Source organism: Rhamphochromis sp. 'chilingali' (genome assembly GCF_963969265.1).
Source record: "Rhamphochromis sp. 'chilingali' genome assembly, chromosome: 12".
In the NCBI taxonomy this organism is placed as follows: Eukaryota; Metazoa; Chordata; class Actinopteri; order Cichliformes; family Cichlidae; genus Rhamphochromis; species Rhamphochromis sp. 'chilingali'.
This window is the reverse complement of record NC_137939.1, coordinates 26174670-26195951: the sequence shown is the minus strand read 5'-3', so window position 1 is coordinate 26195951 and position 21282 is coordinate 26174670. Positions and strand designations below refer to the sequence as shown.

Genomic DNA, 21282 nt, shown 5'->3' with positions numbered 1-21282 from the left:
AGACTATCACAACGTTTCCCAACAAGAAGCCGTGGGTGGATAAAACCATCCGCGACGCTCTGAGATCCCACACCGCTGCCTACAACACGGGACTCATGACGGGGGACATGGACCCGTACAAAGCCGCGTCATATAACGTGCGGAGGGCGGTGAAAGAGGCGAAGCAGTGCTACGGGAGGAAACTAGAGTCACAACTCCAACAGAGTGACTCTAGGAGCCTGTGGCGGGGACTAAGGACAATAACGGACTATAAAGCACCAACAACCGGTATGACGAACGCGGCCGTGACTCGGGCAGACGAGCTGAACACTTTCTATGCTCGCTTCGAGGCTGCAGCTAAGGACTCCAACAATGCTAGTGCTAGCAGCGCTAACGGCTGCAGACAGGAAGATACTGCCAGCACCGGAAACGTGCTCGTCATCTCCGAGCATGAAGTAAGGAGAGCCTTCAAGAGAGTGAACACCAGGAAAGCAGCAGGACCAGACGGCATCCCAGGTCGTATCCTAAGAGACTGCGCATACCAGCTAGCTCCTGTGTTCACTGAGATATTCAACATCTCTCTATCTCAGTCGGTGATCCCCACATGCTTCAAAGAGTCCATCATTGTTCCTGTCCCGAAGAAACCCCACCCTGCTTCTCTCAATGACTATCGCCCTGTAGCCCTCACCTCAGTAGTGATGAAGTGCTTTGAACGCCTGGTCAGAGACTTCATCATTTCTTCACTACCAGACACACTGGACCCACTACAGTTTGCTTACCGTCCAAATCGTTCCACAGACGATGCCATCTCTCATCTCCTCCACACATCACTCACTCACTTGAACACTAGAAGGGGGAATTATGTTAAAATGCTCTTCATAGACTACAGCTCTGCATTTAACACCATAATTCCCTCCACACTCACCACCAAGCTGGAGCATCTGGGACTCAGCTCATCTATGTGTCAGTGGATCTCCAACTTCCTAACTGGCAGACCACAGGCAGTAAGGATGGGCGGACATGTCTCAGCCTCCACCACTCTCAGCACTGGAGCCCCCCAGGGGTGTGTTCTGAGCCCCCTGCTGTACTCTTTGTACACATATGACTGTGTGGCCACTACCAGCTCCACCACCATCATCAAGTTTGCTGACGACACCGTCGTGGTGGGCCTGATCTCTGATAACAACGAGACGGCCTACGTGAAGGAGATTAGGAATCTGGAGAACTGGTGCCAGAGGAACAACCTCCTTCTAAACGTCAGTAAGACAAAGGAGCTGATAGTGGACTTCAGCACTAAGCAGGAGAGGAACTACCAGACCCCCGTCATCAACGAGTGCCCAGTGGAGAGAGTGGACAGCTTCAAATACCTCAGAGTTCACATCACGCAGGACCTGTCATGGTCCTGTCACATCAACACCGTGGTGAAAAGGCCCGTCAGCGTCTCTACCACCTCAGACGCTTGAGAGACTTCCAACTGCCCTCCAAGGTGCTCAGGAACTTTTACTCGTGCACCATAGAGAGCATCCTGACGGGAAACATCTTAACCTGGTTCGGGAACAGCACCATGCAGGACAGACGAGCTCTACAGAGGGTTGTGCGGTCAGCTGAGCGCACCATCCGCTCCGAGCTCCCTGACCTGCACTCAATCTACAGCAGGCGGTGCCGGACCAAGGCCAGGAAGATCGTGAAGGACCTCAGCCATCCCAACAACAGACTGTTCTCTCTGTTGAGGTCAGGAAAGCGATTCCGCTCCCTGAAGACCAACACAGAGAGACTGAGGAGGAGCTTCTTCCCGCAGGCGATACGGTCTCTCAATCACACCACCACACAGTACTGACCCACACATACAGTTCTTACACACACTGGACATTCTGGACATTGTTTCACTTCATTACTTAAATCACGCTGCTGTTATTGTGTATATATTTATTTATATTTCTTCATACATTCTTATATAGTTCTATATTGTGTATTTTGTTGTACAGTTATTTTATTTTCAACTTTAATTTATATATTTTATCTTATTCTCCCAGTTAAATTTACCCTTCATTCTAATTTGTGTTGTACAGTTATTTCATTTTTAACCTTAATTTATATTTTATTCCTTCCTAGTTAAATTTACCCTTTTTAATTTTTCATATTTATTTCCTATCTTATTCATAGCCTTTTTTGTTTTCTTTAGGTCACGAGCAGTTGTCCAAGCATTTCACTACATATCGTACTGTGTATGACTGTGTACGTGACAAAAAAAATTTGAATTTGAAATTTGAATTTGGTGATTTCCATTAGTGTGATTGAAGTACTCTGGTAATATTCATATTTACCTTTCTATCTCACTTTTGCATGACGCTAATTTAAAGCCACTGAAGCTATACAGCACAAGGTTTTAATCTGGTTAGTTTGTTTCAATACATGACAACTGTATGCAATAATTCAAATGATGGTGCACAATTTGGTTTGCTTTTGTCAGGATACTATGGGTATATGTTTGAGTTGCCTGGCTGCTGCTCCAGTCCTTCCTGGTTTAAGTAAAAGAGGAAGCTGAGGGCAGAGCTGGTTTAAGTGCAGAGGCCAACAAATGGACTTAACCATCTGGTGACCACACAGGAGAATGGGGTGTCCTCTTGCAATGTGTTTAGCTATTGTGTCTGTGGTTTTTCCCTTTGATGTTTAAAATGGTTTATTCAGTTACTATATAAGTTGCTAAGTATTTTTTGAGTAGAATTTTGTTTTCTTGTTTTCTTTGTTTGACATCTTTTATGGGCCCACTTAGTCCTTAAAATAGTTTGTTTCCATTACTGTAAATTTTTGTAGTAACGTCTTTTTTGGGGTATAATAAAACCCATTTTTTGAAGATTACACCTGTGCCTGTACATTCTTGGCTGATTGGTCCCTTATTTATTAGTTATATGCCATAATCAACAATTTCTTTTTTAAAAAAGAGAGAATATTTCACTTGATATGTTACTTCACTTGAATACAGAATAATTTACTGTTTTGAATGAAATTACAAAAACAGAATACATTTTTCATGATATTCTACCTCTTTGAGATGCACTAGTATGAGCTCAATGTTATAAGTGAAACAAACCAAAGGAAAATGCATCAAAAGAACCGTGCATAGTGCAGGTTGTGTAGGCAGGCAAAGGCACCCTCATCTATGGGGCAGGTGAAATGAAAAGAATACTGAATTCTAGGCAGATGTTGTGCATTACGGCCTGTACTTGGCTTGACACTGAGGCAATTCTGCAACACTAACAACACAGAGCACGACAGCAGAGAATTTGGTTTCTTCTCAAGATATTATTACTATTGTAGCTGTGGATTTCAGCCCATTCAATTACACTGCCTCTCTATGAAATGCAATATAAATATTATCCATGTGCTTCTGTTTCTCAGTTTCAGGGAGGGTGACGGTAAATGAGGATTTTCAGCACAGGCTTGAACCTTGACAGTTTTATTTCCTCCACCAATGCATATGTGATAATTGCAGTTTGAGTGTGTGTGTGTATGTGTGTGTTTATTTGTCAGCAAGACTACATAGAACCACTAATCCAAATGCCATAAAACAGGGACTGTTTATTATGCGTTATAATACACAGTCTGAAAATTGAAGTGCAACTCCACGACTTTGCTTTTATTTTGACATTTTGGTTTTGGACCTTTTAGAGCTGCTAGTAGGAGATGGAGAGAGACATTTCCATCTACTGCCAATCTCTAGACATGACACTGATGTCAATTCATTCCTAGAAAGGAAACTAAGAGAATGCATGCAATTTCAAACTGCTGAATAATGCCCATAAGAAGAAGGGAAGGCAAGAAATGAAATAGGTACAAAGTGTGTGTTTTGGAGTAAAGGATTAAGAGGAGAGAAAGTAGAAAGGTACCCCGGGGATCTTTGGCCCCGACAAGAAACTCCTGCTGAGACTTTATTAGATTTGGTGTGTGTATTTTTCTGCATGTGTACATAGAGGTGGTGCAGAGATTTGATTCCTTTCCCCTTTTTTATTCCAAACTACCCGCTATGTATCAGCTGCTGCGGAAGCTATTTGAGTGAGCAAGAACAAGTGTGTGTGTGTGTGTGTGTGTGTGTGTGTGTGTGTGTGTGTGTGTGTGTGTGTGTGTGTGTGTGTGTGTGTGTGTGTGTGTGTGTGTGTGTGTGTGTGTAGAAGAGCAGTAATTGGCATGTCCACCTGACTGAAAGGCCTGGGCGAAGTGGCAGTGCCGGAGTGGAGCTGATAACATGGCAATTAGGCTGCGAGAGACAGACCCCCAATCAGCTCAACATGGTACAGAGACTTACAGAGACAGGTGGGACTACAAGGACCGACAGAGACCAGAGAATGGGCGAGTGCCCCCAGGTGTGAGCTAATTTGTCATGCTGCTATACTGAAATCAAGCAAGCTCCGCGAGGGCTTCTGCCAAGCTATTCGTACAGGATGGCGCAGGCAGACAGCTCACGTTCACGCAGAAGACACCTGCTGCGGCTGCTGACGAAAACCTTGGTTTTGTTGCGTCTTTTTAAAACTCAAATGGCACACTTTAAAAGGATGAAGAAAGCGGGCAAAGGTTTACATGCTCTGTGTCTCACTACTAATGCACAGATAAAAAAAGAGGAGAGTAATTTCATGGCTGTGTCTGATTGTTTTGGTTGGTTGGTTGGTTGGTTGGTTCTTTCTTTCTTTCTTTCTTTCTTTCTTTCTTTCTTTCTTTCTTTCTTTCTCCCTTTCTCCCTTTCTCCCTTTCTCCCTCCCCTCCCCTCCCCTCCCCTCCCCGAAAGATTAGAAGAAGCCTCCTGGATCGCATCACATGAGCATTGCAACAAACTTTTAAAACTTCAAAGCGCTGAGTTATATTTCAGTTGGCAGACAGAAGTGTTAACACTATCACCGCCTCTATTGCTGAGTTTCTAATCATTCATGCTGCTTGCAAACTAACTCCCTGTCTGGAGCCTTCAGTCTCGACCCATCTATCTCAGCTCCAGATTCATTGGCACATTTTCCTTTTCGCCTCACTGTGCTCTTTTGTCTTTCTCTGTTTACCTCTTAGCTTCTGCAGAGCATTAACTTTTATCTCTTTTCCCCCCCCACACCAGCTCTCCACTCTTTTGATAAGCCTACTCCCCCCTCCTCTTTATCATCTTTTATCCCCTCATCCTGGCGTCTTTGTATGGATTCAGGGATGGTGTAGAGCAGATTATCAACTAATGCTCACAATGGTCATTTATTCACCTCTTTGTTTGCAAATCCTCTGGTGTTCAATAACCTTTGTGTTTATTTATGCAGAATAGTGTGTGTGTGTGTGTGTGGGTGTGTGTGTGTGCTTGTACATTGTGTGTTATTGAATGGTTATTATGGCCACGCTATGCTCCGATGTTTCCTCTCTAATATGTGGCGAAGGCTTCATGAGTGCTGACATACATAAGCAAAAGCGGGGTTTGTGTGACAGTAAAGCTTTAAGGACACTCAATAACATATTGAGTACTGAACCCAGACCGCAGTGTGAGTGCACTGCATTGATTTACAGACCACATGACAATCACAAATAAGTGCGGCTCATACTCACCACTGTAGGCCACTGTGTGTGTGTTTATGAGTGGCAGCTTGTGCACAGACTCCCTTGCATCACTCCAGGAGCTTTTAACCCTTGTGGGCGATCGTGGCTCAAGAGTTGGGAGTTCGCCTTGTAATCGGAAGGTTGCAGGTTCGAGCCCCGGCTTGGACAGTCTCGGTCGTTGTGTCCTTGGGCAAGACACTTCACCCGTTGCCTACTGGTGGTGGTCAGAGGGCCCGGTGGCGCCAGTGTCCGGCAGCCTCGCCTCTGTCAGTGCGCCCCAGGGTGGCTGTGGCTACAATGTAGCTTGCCATCACCAGTGTGTGAATGTGTGTGTGAATGGGTGGATGACTGGATATGTAAAGCGCTTTGGGGTCCTTAGGGACTAGTAAAGCGCTATATAAAATACAGGCCATTTGTGGATGATCACCACCTCCATATGGAGTTATCGTGTAATAGTATGAAGAGAGGATTTCTCTATGATCAGCAGACAAAGTTTAGCAAATTCCTGCCGGACAGCCTTTCAGGCTATCACTGAAGGTATGTGTGAACTGGGAACTACTACCATACTGCATTTTGCTTTTTCAAATTGCTTCTTTAATTTCAATTTAGAGGAAAAAACAAAACAATAATAACGAGAAAACCTATTAGTCTCATTGCTTGAACCACTTTAGAGTTCATTAGCACGCCATCTGGCTTATAGCTCTTGGTTCCAGTGATAGGCTTAAACTGCTCTTTAAATGAAAAGATAATATTTTGACATTGAGATGAATGCTGCTATTGTTTTGCGATAACCTGTTAAATGACTAATTTCCTGCTGGCTTTATCGAGGACATGGTTGTAAGTTGAGGAGGAAATTGAGTTTTTCAGAGCTTTGATATTTTGCACCCAAGCATCCGTTAATCCACTCACTGAGGATGTTTTGCCACTCAGGGGAACAGCTGTAAACAAACACCGCATGTTTAAGAAGCCAATTTTGTTCTTAGCAGAGACGTTATGTCATTTCATTTCCATCATTATTTTGGATTATTTCCTGTGGCGTAGAGGAGGACGGCACGTTTGACAAACAGTCTCTCTCTGAAACATCTGAAAAAGTGAATTTTAAACATGGAATTAAATCAGCAAAGTGCACAATTCTGGATGGACAGTTCTGCATGTTTGAGTTATAATATTATAACATCTGCCTGGGGATACCACTGCCACTGTCACGAGTATTTGAAAATGTATACCACGCTTTGCTCGGTCTGAGCACCTCAAGTAAATTTTCATGCCTTGTCTAATTTCCCTTGATTAATTTCTAAGTCCTAATGAGGCTAATTTGATTACATTTGTCAAAGCTTTTCACACATTGTGAATGATAGCAGTTGAGTAGTTGTGAATAGGCAGATTGATCTGTGTTACCTCTGTAGTTCTTGTTAAATAATATTTTACAAACATGTACATAAACACTGATACTGGTTGCCGTGTGACACTTGAGGCTTTAATGGAAAATCACTGATTCATTGTAATGATTACTCTATGGATTCATTATGTAAGTGGATGCCTACTGCAGACTGCCAAAGTGTCATACAGTAAACGGTACATATATGTAGGCCGTATAGGTGAAGTAGTACTAGATCTACAATGTCTTTACTTTCAGTATTTGAAACATTCACATGGTAATGTGATTTCAGTTGCTGGGTAGTGTCCTCACATGCCAGCCAGGTCTCTGTCAGCCAGTTCTGACCAATCCACACTCACACAAGCTTGATGATGTATGAATGCTGTATACTATTAATATCACACCCTTTTGTTACTTGCCATCTGGCATTTGGTGCAAGGCGGTTAATGTACACTGAGTTTTTCACTGAAAATGGCTAATGACTCAGAGGATAATTTTCTGTAGTTAATTACTACAACCAACCCGCTTGCTACAGTCTTACTGTAGTTGCCTTTATGTTAGGATCTTTTCCATTTTATAATGTAAAAGGAACTACATATGGTCAAAGTTTGAAATAAAGAGGTCAGGCCAGGATTCAGACTGTTTCTTATTCTTGGGTCAAGTTTATTTTTCAACTCTTGGATTTGTATGATGTCAGAGAGAGTGGATATGCTGTGGGGCCACAGCATGATGATGAGCCACAGGTTTGCAGAAAGGTCAGTATCAGATAAATGAGGATTATTTTTAAAGTGTGAACGATCCAAAGCTACTGCACCACGGCGGAGTCAAGTGTAAAAATACGGGGCTTGAAATGAGACCCATACAACAAGCCCTCTTACCTCAACGACATAATACGTCATAATGTACTCTAGGGCTGCCACAAACGATTATTTTGATAGTCGACGTAATCGTGACTAGTCGACTAATCGTGGCAGCCCTAATGTACTCTCAAAGCAATAATAAAGGTGTGTTTACAGAAACAACACATGAGTGTTTCCACATTTGAAGGTGGAGGCGGTGATGATGGCACAGCAAAGATTTTTAACCAGAAACAATTAAGAGACCTGAGTTTGCAACAATGTGAAAACAGTAAAAGAATTAAAGATTCAAAATAGGCAGTTTGATGATTTTAACTACATTTCTTTATACACAGAAAACAAATTCATACACATTTGTGTTGAGTGTTGAGCTAGTTTTGACGTTATGCAGCATCCTTGTTTTCAGGCTGCTGTTTTTTGCTCCTTTCATCACTTTGCAATGAAACACACGGGTACCAGAATAGTTATGCATTGCCAAAGTCAAGTTTTAAGTTTCATTTCAGGGTGTAGTTACTATAAAATTGTTTATAACAAAGCATCTTGTCTGTTCCCTGGTTTGCTCAGCCCTGGTCACAACTCAAATTCTATTATTCAAGCTCATCTCCTCCCCCTTGTCCTTCCTCATCCTCCCTCTGCCTCTGACATTCACTCTGGATTATTGATTGTCAGTGAGATCTAATCTGTCCTCCCATGTCATCATACAGGAGCTTGGCTGTGAAGGGGAGAAAACAATAGACATGCATGATCTCCACAAACTCATCTTCTTAGCAGTTCACACCTTCATTCTTCGCCCCCCCTTCGTTTCCTGGTGCAATTAATTTTAATGCTCTTCTCTAAAGCTTCATTTTCCATCTATTCTCTTTCATTTGTAAATTGCCATTTCGCCTAGTTCCCTGACGTTCTATTTCTCCCTATACTCTGGGTTACTTTTCGTCATCCACTTAAGAGAGCATGACCGTGTCAGACCCTTATATCCTGTCTCCTCTTCCTAGTAGTCCTTTGTTTTCTTCCTCTTGTGTGAAACATGTAGGAAGTTCCTTTGAACAGGAGTGGATATGACAGCCAGTGACCTCGATTGGAGGAGTTAGGTGGTCTGTGTCTGTGCCTGTTTTATCTAAAGTGATCTGTAATTGTATGTTCTCTGAAACAGTGATGGATAATCAATAGTTCTGTCTGTCTCTGTGAGAGTGTGGTGGTGGCTAGAGTTAGAGAATAAAAGTCATTTTGTCCTTAATGCGGGACCATTACAGAGCTTTTTTTTTCTCTCTCACACCACTGCTTGCAAAGAGGAGACCAAGGTTGGCCTGGCATTTCCTATACCAGCTTTTGTTATTCTCTGTTAGGTGCTCTCAGGGTAGTGCAAGCTCTCACTGGCAAAATCATAACAGAAATGGCAACTCCAGCTGCGTTCTTGGCTGCACTGTGCACTGTAAGCCATAACTGCCCTGCAGTTTGAATCCAGAATCCAGCCTCATATATACAGCCTCTCTGCAGCTTGACTCAGATCCTCTGGCTTAAACAAATACAGACAGGGGATTGTACAGATGTGTGAATATATGAGTATGCATCCTGGCATTGTGAGGCCCATTAATGTATGTATGTGTGAGTATGCTGGCATTTACTAACACCCACAATCAGACACACAGATTAAGTTGGCATTTCTCTCGTCTGTGCCCTGATCAGAGTTGATGACGGGACTTGGAGCCTGTGTCGTGGATGTCCATTGTTTACTACCAATTCTCTGTTTGTGTGTTCCCCTGACACTGATCGCTTGTGAAAAGTAAACCTCAGCCCTAGCCTCTGTGACAATGTCTCGTGTCACAGCGGATAATAGACTGCAGTGCATCATGGGAAAAACCCTGGGGTCCTGGGTTTTATATTTATTTTTAAAGCTGCGACCAGATTCTTCTTCTCCCCCCCCCTCCTGCTCGTTCAAATGAAGTAATTTCATGGCTCATTCCTGGGGTTAAAACTGGGTCTGGTGGAATGGATGAGATGTAAATAGCCCCATGCTTTACCTCTAACATGCTATAGGACCAGCAAATTGGGATCATCGGTAAACGTGTTGGCAGCATTGGTCTGCTGAATGCTGTATTTAGGAGTCCAAGTTTAATGTGTTATACAGGCATGAAATCACTGTGTGATAGAGTTTCACCCGCTTGAAGATTACAGAGAAATGAGGGTAACTGTGATTTTTTTTCCTTTCCTCTTTTATATAAAACTTGGACTGCAAATAGAAATTTTATCTTAGAGTTGACTAAAAGGTGTTTGGTGGGGAGGTACTCGATGCCAATATCATGCTGCTCAAATACACCATGGCACCGTCTCTGTGATGCCTGAAATAAGGTGGATAACCGGATCATTTGCCTCATCCTCCATGCATAAGGATGAAGCAAACACATATTCAGATGCATCCTAAAGTTGAAGCCAAGGTTATGCAGAAATCAAACTTCAACAAAAAGCCTACACAGCAAAAGAGTCCACATGGACTCATTTAGATGCTCTTTTTTAGAGTCAAATGAGCAATGTTCGGTGACGCCATGTTAATCTACTGAGGGATTTGGCTTGGAACGACCTTCCTGGGTGCTGTACCTAACAGCTTAATTACCTTTTCAAAAGGAAATACCTCTGAGAGTTAGCAGCCACTCTCACAGCAGATATGCTGCTCCGTCAAGAGGAGGTGATATGAGGTTACACTTCACTGGGCTGAGTCATATTGACCTACCTGTCCTCTACACACACACATACACAACAGACGCACACACCTGTCCGACACTTTGCCCTTGATTTTGGCACCTTCACTATACACATACCTTTTTTCTCAGTATGTGAAGCTGGAGGTACAGACTTAAATTACACTCCATCACTGTATATCTTCTTTTTCAGCTACCCACAAGACACATATCTTGCTTTTGTCTTTCCATTCTGCCTCCCACCATCCACCCTCCATCATTAGTTGTCTTCTCAACACTCCCTCGGCTGGAAGTGAAAAAAAGTCACCAGCAAGGGCAGCGAGAGATAATGCAACACCAGATAGTGACAAATAGGACAGTGGAGATAGTGCGGTTGTCGAGTCAGATCAAATTCAAGCTGAGACAGACAAGTAAAGGTGACTGATAACACATTTTTTTTTTAATGGTAAGGGTGGTAATCACCCCAGATCATAAAGATCTGAAGGGCTTTAACACAGATAGATGATAGTGCACGTGCATGGTCTTAAAGCTTTGCGTCCCTAAAAGCAAGCAGTAGAGGGATATGGTGCAATGTCATTTCAAAAGCGATGTCAGTTGAAAGGTATGGATATTTAATCATCTTTGCCTCATCTTAAATTCTCTGCAGGGAGAGCCTACAAAATCCATTAAACCACAGAATGAGCAGTTTGTCTTCATTTGTACGTAACGGAAGTGGTGAGGCCTGGCAATGTGGCAAAGGTGGGATTTCAGTGGCAGAGGGAAGTCACGATCCTGTTAAAAGTGATGTCTGCTACATCTTATACCTTGAAAGCTTGCTCTTTAACAGCTTGTAAAATTAAGTTGTTCTGTGGTCTATTAATGTGTCTCCCTGCCTTCTTCTGGAGCTCTTTCACCTTTATAAAGTTTGATCGGTTTGCATGAATCTGATGCTAATTTGCAGCTTGGCTGTCTTGCTCTTGCTTGTGCACTTTCTCTTGCCTCTTTTTGTGAGATTGGCAGGTCTTTAGGGTTGTGAGGCACTTAGCTTCCCATGTTTCTTCCTCCTGTCTCCTCCCCCTGACTGGCAGTAATTACATCAGGTTTGGGCCTGGTTTTTCCTGACAACCCCAAAGAGCTGACAACCAGAAAGCTGAAAGAGAGTGAGTGAGAAAAAGAAAGATGGGAAACAAGGAAGATACTGCTTAAGAAGACACAAAAGTGGCAGCATACAGAAATGGGGAAAGCAGGAGTGAAGTGCAAGACAAGAGTGCAGAGGGAGAAAACCGTACACGAAGGGAGAGAAGCAGAAAAGGCTACACATCAGTGATTCCTGACAGGTCTTTCTTCTTCTTTTTCATCTCTACCCCCTTTTGTTAGTCTTCCCATCATGGCTGTGTGAATTCTGTATTCACCACTGCTCACTTCGACCGACGTGTAGGATGAAAAAAAAGTGTCCCCTCCCGACTCGGAGCTGCAACCAGCTGTTTCCCACCATTTTCAGCTGTCATACAGCAGGTCTCAGCAGGCCTTTATTTAATTCTAATATGGAAATGGAAAGATTATAATCCTTTGTTAGTTAATGAACTTTCTTTCTTTCTTTCTTTCTTTCTTTCTTTCTTTCAAGATGACCAAGTGTCAAAAGTCCCTTAAAGACAGAAAAAAAATGTAGAAAATTGGTAGACTGATAGATGAACACATCAGAAAGATCAGATTCAGCCCAGTTCAGTTTCTCCCTTCTCTCTTTGGACGAATGAGGAAAAGAATTTAAGAAATCATTCACAGAAGATGGCATTTTTGTTGTTGTTCCCTCAAAGCATGTGCTTTTGTTCTTCTTTTGTAAAGAGACTTTCAGATCAATAAGTAATGAATACAACATTTATTATTCCACATTTCACTTTTACTTCTATCATCAGCAAGTCTGTCTCCATCTCACTAACGGTTTTCACATAGTCAGATAAAACTTGTGGTTTGAAGTAGAAGTGTTTGTCCACCACTACTGTCTCCAGTTGAATAGCCATCACCAGTTGTGTCTGTATCTGGAAGTCCCACAAGACCCTAGCTTGGTCATTCTTAACAACCCTATGGGTGTGTGCCATTTTGACCTTTTGTGGACTTGCAGGCCATACTCAGCACAGATGTTCCTGTATACTATGTCAGTCGCTTGATTGTGTTCCATGTATGCCCTGCCTCCTAGCATCTTGCACCTTGCTGTTATGTGCTGGATTGTCTCAGGGACATTTTTATACAGCCTGCACCTGGGGTTGTGTTTGGTGCCTCTATCGAGCTTGTGCTTAGAGCTCATACTTGTGCTGCAGCCACTTCTTCTATCTGCCGGTGGTATGTACAGTGCAGGGACCTGTCTTTCCATAATGGGTCCTGATGTTGCTCCTATTCTTTCTCATGGTATGTACTAAGCATGTGATCACTTGTGGCCATCTTTCTAATGTAGTCATGGATGTTCGTTGTCTCATCCTGGATAGTGGATCTGACACACGCTAGTCCTCGGCCTCCATCCTTCCACTTAGTTTATAGTTACAGATTGCTGCATTTGTGGTGAAACTCTTGATGTAGGTGGCTTCTATCACCTCCTTTGGCCAGCTGATTATCCCAGCAGGGTATCTGGTGAGTGGTAGGATGTAGGTATTGATTGCCCAGATCTTGTCCTTCCCATTCAGCTGATTCTTCAGGACTTGCCTTATTCCCTGCAGGTATTTGGTGGTTGCAGCAAAGATGTGGTCTCTTTTCAAGTGCTTCACATTTGTCTGTGGGATTCTCAGGTACTTGTATCTGTCCTTGATGTCTGCAGTGTTGCCTTTTGGTAGTGCATTCCCCTCAGTTCAGACTACTTTCCCTCTCTTAGTTACGATCCAGCTACACTTCTCCAGTCTAAATGGCATTTTGATGTCGTTGATCCTAGTCCTAGAATTTATATCGTTTTTAACTTATAACATACATGATGTTATCCATGTAGAGGAGGTGGTTAATGTTTACTCCATTCTGTATTCGGTACCTGTAGCCAGTCTGGCTGATGATCTGGCTAAGGGTGTTTTTTAGGCCGTTTGCCAAACAGCAGTCGTGACAGAGCATCCTGGTATATCCCACATTTGATGGTGACTTGTTCAAAAGACCATGTTGATCTTGTATAGTTATAGACATTTTAGGATCCATGTGAGCCATTGAGTCATTGGCTTTCTTCTAGTCTATCCAGGCATCAAATTCTGACTCCACCACCCAAATGTTGCAGCAGAAATCGAGAGTCACCTGACCAGACAAAATTATTCCATTGTTATTCAATTTTGGTGAGCGTGTGTGAATTATAGCCTTTCCTTTTCTTAGCTGACAGTCTACAGGTATGTGTCCATTCCTATCTGCTTCAAAGTTTGACATATGCATTCTCTGATGCTCTTCTGGATACCCTGGTAGTAACAAGTGGTTATTTGAGTTACTGTTGCCTAGCTATCAGCTCAGTCTGACCATTCTCCCCTGACCTCTGGCATCAACAAGGCATTTTCACTCAGAGAACTGCAGCTCACTGGATATCTTCCCTTTTTATGACCAGTCATTGGAAACTCTAGAGATGGTAAAGATGGGGGGGAAATCCCAGTAGCTCAGCAGTTTGTTAAATGCTCAGACCAGACATCTGTTACAAACAGTTATGTCACGTTAAAAGTCCCTTAAATCACCTTTTCTTCCCCATTCTGACACTGCCTAAATGCACCGAGCTGCAACCATGTTAGTGTCTGATTTGATGTTTGCATTCATGAGAACTTGAATAAGTGTACCACAAAATGGAAATTAAACAAATCTTACTCGACTGGCAAAGAGCTTGCAGTCAAAACGTAAATATTATTTCATTTTTGTTTGAACCAAAATAATCAAGAATGAGTGTATAAATGATTTACAGAATATCAGTGGTTGCATGTAAACAAGGTTTCTCATTTACCACTAATAAGCAGGTTTCTTATCAATCACTTTTTTTTTTAATTACCGCAAAATGACTATGTTAACCAGTTAATTGTCATCAGTTCTCTTTCTGTTTACACACCCTCTTGACCTTTTTACCCCTCTACTGCCTCCTGCCGCCTAGCCTCTTATTATTTGCATTACATCACATTAAATCAATGCTTAGGTAAACTGAGCAATGACTGCATGTCTACGCTTTGAAATAAATCCATGGCTACAGATGACTAACCGCAGTAAAATAGCTCATTCAACTTGATGTGAACTGTAGAAGATGCCCTTTGGCCTTCACAGAACTATACTCTGACCCCGCACTGACAACTTGTCTGCTTCAGTGTCTCATAGCAAGCATTTAGTCTTGACAGGGAACGGGGGTAAAGATAGAAAAAGAAAAAAAATAAAATATTCATGAAGTAGGATTTAAATAATCAAGGACTAATCTGAAAGAGAGACACAGTTCCAGAAATCATGCGGTGCCTCTGTGAATATGCACTCAGCATAATTGGAGATCACACTGTAGTTGCACTGCTGCCCACCACCATCACCAAAACAGCCATCTGTTTGTAGCTGTTATAGAATCAGAACACACAGCATGTAATCTGGGGTGAATGCTTCCTGTTAAGCTCCTAGAGGATTATCAATCATTTATTTTTGTTAGGTTTGGATGTTCTTGTTTCTTAGTCCATGGACCTTATGAAAACCCCTTTCGTAAAGAAAATACAAAGTGAGTGCTTATCAGTAGCTATTATTTCTCCTCTGCTTGTTTCCTTCTGTTTCATTTGCTGGTTCTTCTTCTTTGCTCTCTTGTCAGCGGCGTCCAGCTTCAGTTTTTGCCGTGCCTCCCTGGAGCACACAGTGTCTGCTGAGGAGCTGAGTTACCAGCTGCCGCGTCACGCCGGAGGCAGCAACCTGACCTGGCACGACGGCCGTGGCCAGAAGACAGCACACACACGCACCGTCAAACTACTGCAGCAGCCCGGCACAGAGGGCATCCAGGTATGAAGATGTCCACACACACAAACCAAAGGCAATGCGGAGGAGTGTTTTCAGTGCATGTGAATAACTCTGAAGGGTTTTTGCTTATATTTTTATTTTTATTTTTCAGAATTAAAAAGGCCAGTGGGCAATTTAGCATCTTAGAAAAACAAATTTAAGATCCCTCCCCCTCTATGTCAACACACTTTGCAGTACCCTTAGGGTCAGCGCAGTCAGTCAGTTACAGTTTACTCTTGTCAGTTCATTTTAATGACATTTTTATACAGAAATTTAAAGTTTCTCTTTCTTTGGATATAAAATAGCAATTCCTCAGTCACACATGCCTTGAGACAGGTTAGCGACCGGCAGTCACTGTTCACAAAGAAATGCCCAAGTGGTTGCTGTAGGTAACTGGTTGACACTTGTGATTGTTTGCAAAAAGAGTGCTGTACCGAAAACCTTCTTGCGATTGATTTGCTCACAGTTGTATATAGTTTGAATGAAATACTGCAAATACTCCCCATTTTACTGTGAGCGACTGAAGCACGAGAAAGTGCGACACTCTCTGGAAATAGGGAATGTTTGCTTTCAAAGCAAAAGTTGTACCCTACCACTGCAACCAACACATTTCAAGTGAAACCTTTATTTCCAGACTGCATCAGAGTTTTCAGTCATTCATCAGTGCTTGATGAGTAGTTTGCTGGTATTTGCAGCCAAGTTTATGTCTGCCATGCAAGCTACAGGCGACCCTAGCAACCTGCTAGCAATCAAAGCAATTGCAAGGATGTTTTGATGTAGCACCAAATACCCCTGTGCACTCAATTTTGCGACGGCTAACCACTCGTAACCACTCGCCAATCTGTCACAGAATACACTTGCATGCAGGTCTCTGAAAGGCTTGCATGAAGAGGGATTTGACAATCAAATTCACAGCAACTGCCACCAACCACTCGAACCACTGGTCATGAGGAAAAATGTGTATTCTCCAACCAGTGGTTGCTACATGATCGCTAACCAGCCTCTAGACCTGTGTGATTGAAGCATTTAAACATAAAGCATTCTTACTACTTACTATGCCAACTGTGGTCCATTTTTGCTGTAAATAATGTTACATGTCACTTGCATGGTGTTATATTACATTACATTATAATGAAATGCTTTAGTAAAATTATTTGGAAAAAATACTTTTTCTTTGAGTATAATTTTGTTGTAACTTGGAAGTAAATAATATGTTACAAAAATGTATGTAATTTCAAAACAGTGTCTAAGCTCATGCAGAAGAGTGTGGTGCAGCGAACCTATCCACACAACGTATCATACAGCAAGATAAAGGAATGTGCACAAGCAACGGGAGCTTCACCTAAAGCGATCTAGTCTAGTGGGAAAGAGGAAGACTAATTGTTTAATTTACATAATGTTGGCTCGCCTCATCTTAGACTGTGGTGGATACCATCAGAGAAAAACTTATATAATTCAGGAGTGGCGTGAGAACTGCCTTCTGATGTAACTATTCTTGTACAGTCCAAGCAAGCACATACTGCACAGGAAATAAACTCCCAGGAGCATGCAATTTATAGTGACCTAAATGTCTCAGATCATGTTTTTTTTTTTTTTTTTCAGGTCCCCCTTTTTTTATGCTCAGCAAAGCTTTAGCGGAACTGACTGGTATAAAAACTACATATTGAAGTTGTTTCACTGCTGATTGATGGATGCAGAATGTGTGTCTGGCGGCTCTTAGCAGTATCATTTAAGCACAGCAACCGGAGCATCGTTTTCTTTCACACATCACTTTGTGCAAAATGAAATCCCATCTGTCCAGCACCAGAGACAGTCTAAACAAAGAGAGAGAAAAAAAATCTATTTTAAGGCTTTCTGTCTGTGTTTACCCAAAACCAGCACATGACACAACAGCTCCTGTCCTTTCTCCTACTCCTCAAATGAAAGAGACCAGATAGGCTAGCGGAGGACATTTGCTCTGTCTCACCACTGGTTTGAAGAAAATTTGCAACCTTGAGGCCTTAAGATGTACATGTGCACGACAAAATGTGTTCAATAATTCATAAAACAGTGCCCACTCAGCTATAACAGCTATAAAAGGCCTAATGAAAGACGAGTGGGAAGCTGTTTCCATGTGATTACACAGACACCGGATAATTAAACCTCCTCTATACCATGAGAAGCAAGGCTTATCATTTCCTTGTGGCAACAAGCCTCTTAATGCATTATTCAACAAATGGGAGAGCCGTCCAGCTCTGTCTGATACGTGTGCGTGTGAGAATGAGTGCCTGCGCATTCAGAAAGTGTTTCAGAGTCCATTCGTACATCTATACATTTAAGCACTGGTGTATATTGGTGCGTTTTTACTGTCGATTGTTTTCTATGTATCCAGTTCTCTCAGGATGATTAGATTATGCTCCATTACACTGGTTGTGCACACATCAGCTGTAATGAGGAAGCCAGTTAAGTGAAACACAGCTTGTCTTCTGTATAAGGTGGGACCTGGGGAATTTCTTGATCTGTTTAACAAAGCTTATATAACACATTGTGCACTGCTATCCAAACACTCAGTCAGTGGAGACAGAAAATAGTGACAGCAGAGTGGGAGGACAGAAATCTTTGATATTTATTGGTGTTCATGCATGCACAAAAGGGGCCATTATTACAAAAGATGCCCTCAGCATTAAAATATTTTCAATGCAAAAACTATATCAAAAATGTAATTTTTAAAAACATTTTTTTACCACGGTGCACTATATTCCAGTTTTTTTTAATTTTATTAAAATGAAAGCAAAGGAAAGACACCAAGAAATGATTATTAAAAAGGTTGCAACGGGTAGACAATTGCACTGAAAACAGCTCAATTTATATTGTAAACAAGTTAGATATTGTCTGCACACAGTAGCAGCTGGCTCAACAGGAGTCAGCAAAAGCATATGTTGAAACAGAGGTTATATACTCCTTTGCCTTATTAAGTTTAGGCTTACAGAGATCTGTCTTCTGACTAGATTTTCCAAATAATTAGTTATTGCGTAGTTGACGTACCTTCTGTGCCATCCCTGAATTGGCTGTTTAGATAGACAGATGGGGTGAAGGGAGGGGTTTGTGGGTGGCTCATTTTGCCGTCTGACTCACAGCTTGTGGGTGAACCTTTAGATGAGACTGGGGAATAGGTGGAATAAAATGAATGCAATCTAGGAAGGTATAGAAGCCACTGTGTCTCCTTTCTCTGAAGCAGGACCAAGTGAGTTACTGGAAATGAGGCTTTTATTCACGCTATGCTAGGTGGGCAAATAAAAAAAACCCACTTAGTGAAAATTTTTACCACTATCCTTATTGAAGACAGTTTCTGACCTGAGCTGATACAAAAGAGTATATTCCCTATTCTCACATATATAATAGTGTTCACTTTTGCGCCAATAGCACCAATGTATGTTGTTTCATATGTTTCTGTATTACGTACTCACTTCTATCATGTATGAACATGTATGAGATTGCTTAGATTATCGTGGTCTGCTGTAATAAATTAAGGCACACACAAACTACTTGTACAATGTGCATCATAGGCTCCTTTCAAAGTGCTAGGTTTTTAGACAGGATAATGGCATGGTTCTACAGATTCCACAGTTGGTCTGTCAGTCAGTTCACAGCTTGATCCAGATGAATTTCATGAAACTTTTTTCAGACATTCATGGTCTAAGGGTATGAATCCTGATGAGGTTTGTGAAATATCGAAATTCTGGCAAACCACATCTGTACTTTCTTTTCAATGGTAATTAGTTCATGTCAGTGTAGTAACATAGTAAGCCAGGATGAAAGACATGGCAATCAATTTGCCACCCTATCACCAGCATGTTAGTATTTTCATTGAGAGTTTCATCCATCTATTGAGTCCACTAAAGCTCATCTCTTCCTATATGGAAACACTGTGGCATTCCCAAGCCAACAAAGAAACATGTTATGGGCGTGCCAGAGGATCTCCTCCCAGTTGGACATGATTAAAACAAGCTCACCTGGGAGGTGGGCAGAAAGCATTTTGGACAGATGCCCGAACCTAAATTGGCTTCCTTCAGTGTGAAGGAGAATCATCTCTGCTCTGTGCACCTTCTGATCACCTGCTCTACCGGCAAAGGATACGTTAGACACTCTTAAGTGGAACCTAGTCTCTGCTGCTTGTAATTGCAGTCTTATACTTTCGGTCACTAGCCACAGCATGTGGCTATGGATGAGGGCAGGGATGTAGCTCAGCCAGTAAACCAGACCACATTGTGAGTTTCCCAATGTAAAGCATAACTTTGGAGCCCGTCGGGTGCACTGGCGTAGTGCTGATGGTGAAGGCTAGTGGTTCACACCGAAACACACAGAGATAAGTACGAGTGGCTTTGCATCGAGGCAGAAATACTGTAGACTGCATTGTCCTTGTCCTGCCACTCGGTGATGTGTTGCCCTGCCTAAGACACATGTTTGACTCATGCTAAATAGAAAGCTTTGTGAAAATCCCATCTGGCTCTTTGTCCACCCACTGAGAGACTGTTCATATTTGCATGAGTGCAAGCCATTTACGCACTCAGTGTCCTGAGGACAACCAAAGGCAGTTTCACAAAGCTGACAGAGGTTGACAGTTCACACACTCACACAAAGTTACTTGCACAGGAACAATCAAGTAGACACTCACAAAAGCTTCTGAAACATTTTCAGAATCACAGTGACACACTCAAACACACAAATGCAAAGGGCTAGATATAGCAGTGGGAGACACAGGGGTGCTAAATGATGCAACAGAAACTGCTCTGGAAAAGGGATGGGGTTCACTGTTACTAGAATGAAAGATAAGAAGTGTGAAGAGACATGAAGGAATCAGGGAAAGGATCTGTCAGGGTCTTTCGGATTGGAAAGAGAGGATAAATATGCAATTATATGATGACATTACAGCAACTTTTAGATTTGTACAGTAAATGGAAGAGAAACAGAGCTGTTCGGTCAGAGGGGAGAGCATACAGGACACGGGTTGAGTGTTTGCTGTCCTGTGATGAGATAAAGATACGGTAGGAAATGCTGCAGAGCAGAGAGGGGCAGCAGGTGATATATTTATAGTATGCATGTCATGTACAGATTATACAGTACATGACATGCATCCTATAAAACGTCGATTCACTCATTCACTTACACCCACCTCCAGAGTTTTACTGCTAATTGGCGTAACGTCATTGATCAATCTCAGGCAGGGTCTGGCTGCGCAGAGACACAGGCAGTGATCGGAAGAGAGGCGTTATCGGTCACAAAGAGTGATTTTTAAGGATTCCCCACGCTCCCTTGACTTTAAGCTAATCCCCCGATTCGGCTTCACAGAGAGGCAGGGCATGCACGTACGCGCACAGATACTTGCAAGTCCACGCGCACCAAAACCCAGGCACTAATATGGACAAAAAGTAGCTCAGTGCACAGAAGTCAAAGCAGAAAAAAGATAGAAGGGAGTGAACATGTGAGAAGGAGGGGGAAGGGAGGGTGGATAAAATTTGTGAGAAGCTAGTAGAAGTGGGGAGATCAGAGACATGATAGAACAAAGTACGCTGGGAGGACAAATGCTGTGCGAGGATACAAACAGAAGGATCAATAGAGAAGTGGAGAGAGAAAGTCAGAGTATGGGGTGGGTAAGAAAAAATTATGCAAAAAATGATGAACAGATAGAGACAGAACTTGTGTTGCTGAATAAATTAATGCACCTAATAGCATACTCAGTTATTAGAATTTATTATGTGCCCTTGTGGCAGTTTCTGAAAGATGAAGTCATAAAAATAAATTATAGATTAAAAGAACAGTAGTACATTTTAGGCTACTAACACAGTTACATTAAAAGGCTGATACAACTTGAAAAAAAGGTGAACATATCCCATATTTGAATGAACAA

General features: G+C 42.2%; 1 protein-coding gene across 1 annotated transcript in view; it reads left to right on the top strand.

Annotated features, from left to right (window-relative positions):
• LOC308406969 (sterile alpha motif domain-containing protein 10-like) overlaps positions 1-21282 on the top strand; it is a 68756-nt gene that overhangs the window by 13881 nt on the left and 33593 nt on the right. Inside the window, exon 2 of the mRNA XM_080898313.1 lies at positions 15214-15398. Coding sequence (XP_080754439.1) covers positions 15214-15398 — 185 coding nt within the window. The remainder of the gene's footprint in view (positions 1-15213; positions 15399-21282) is intronic.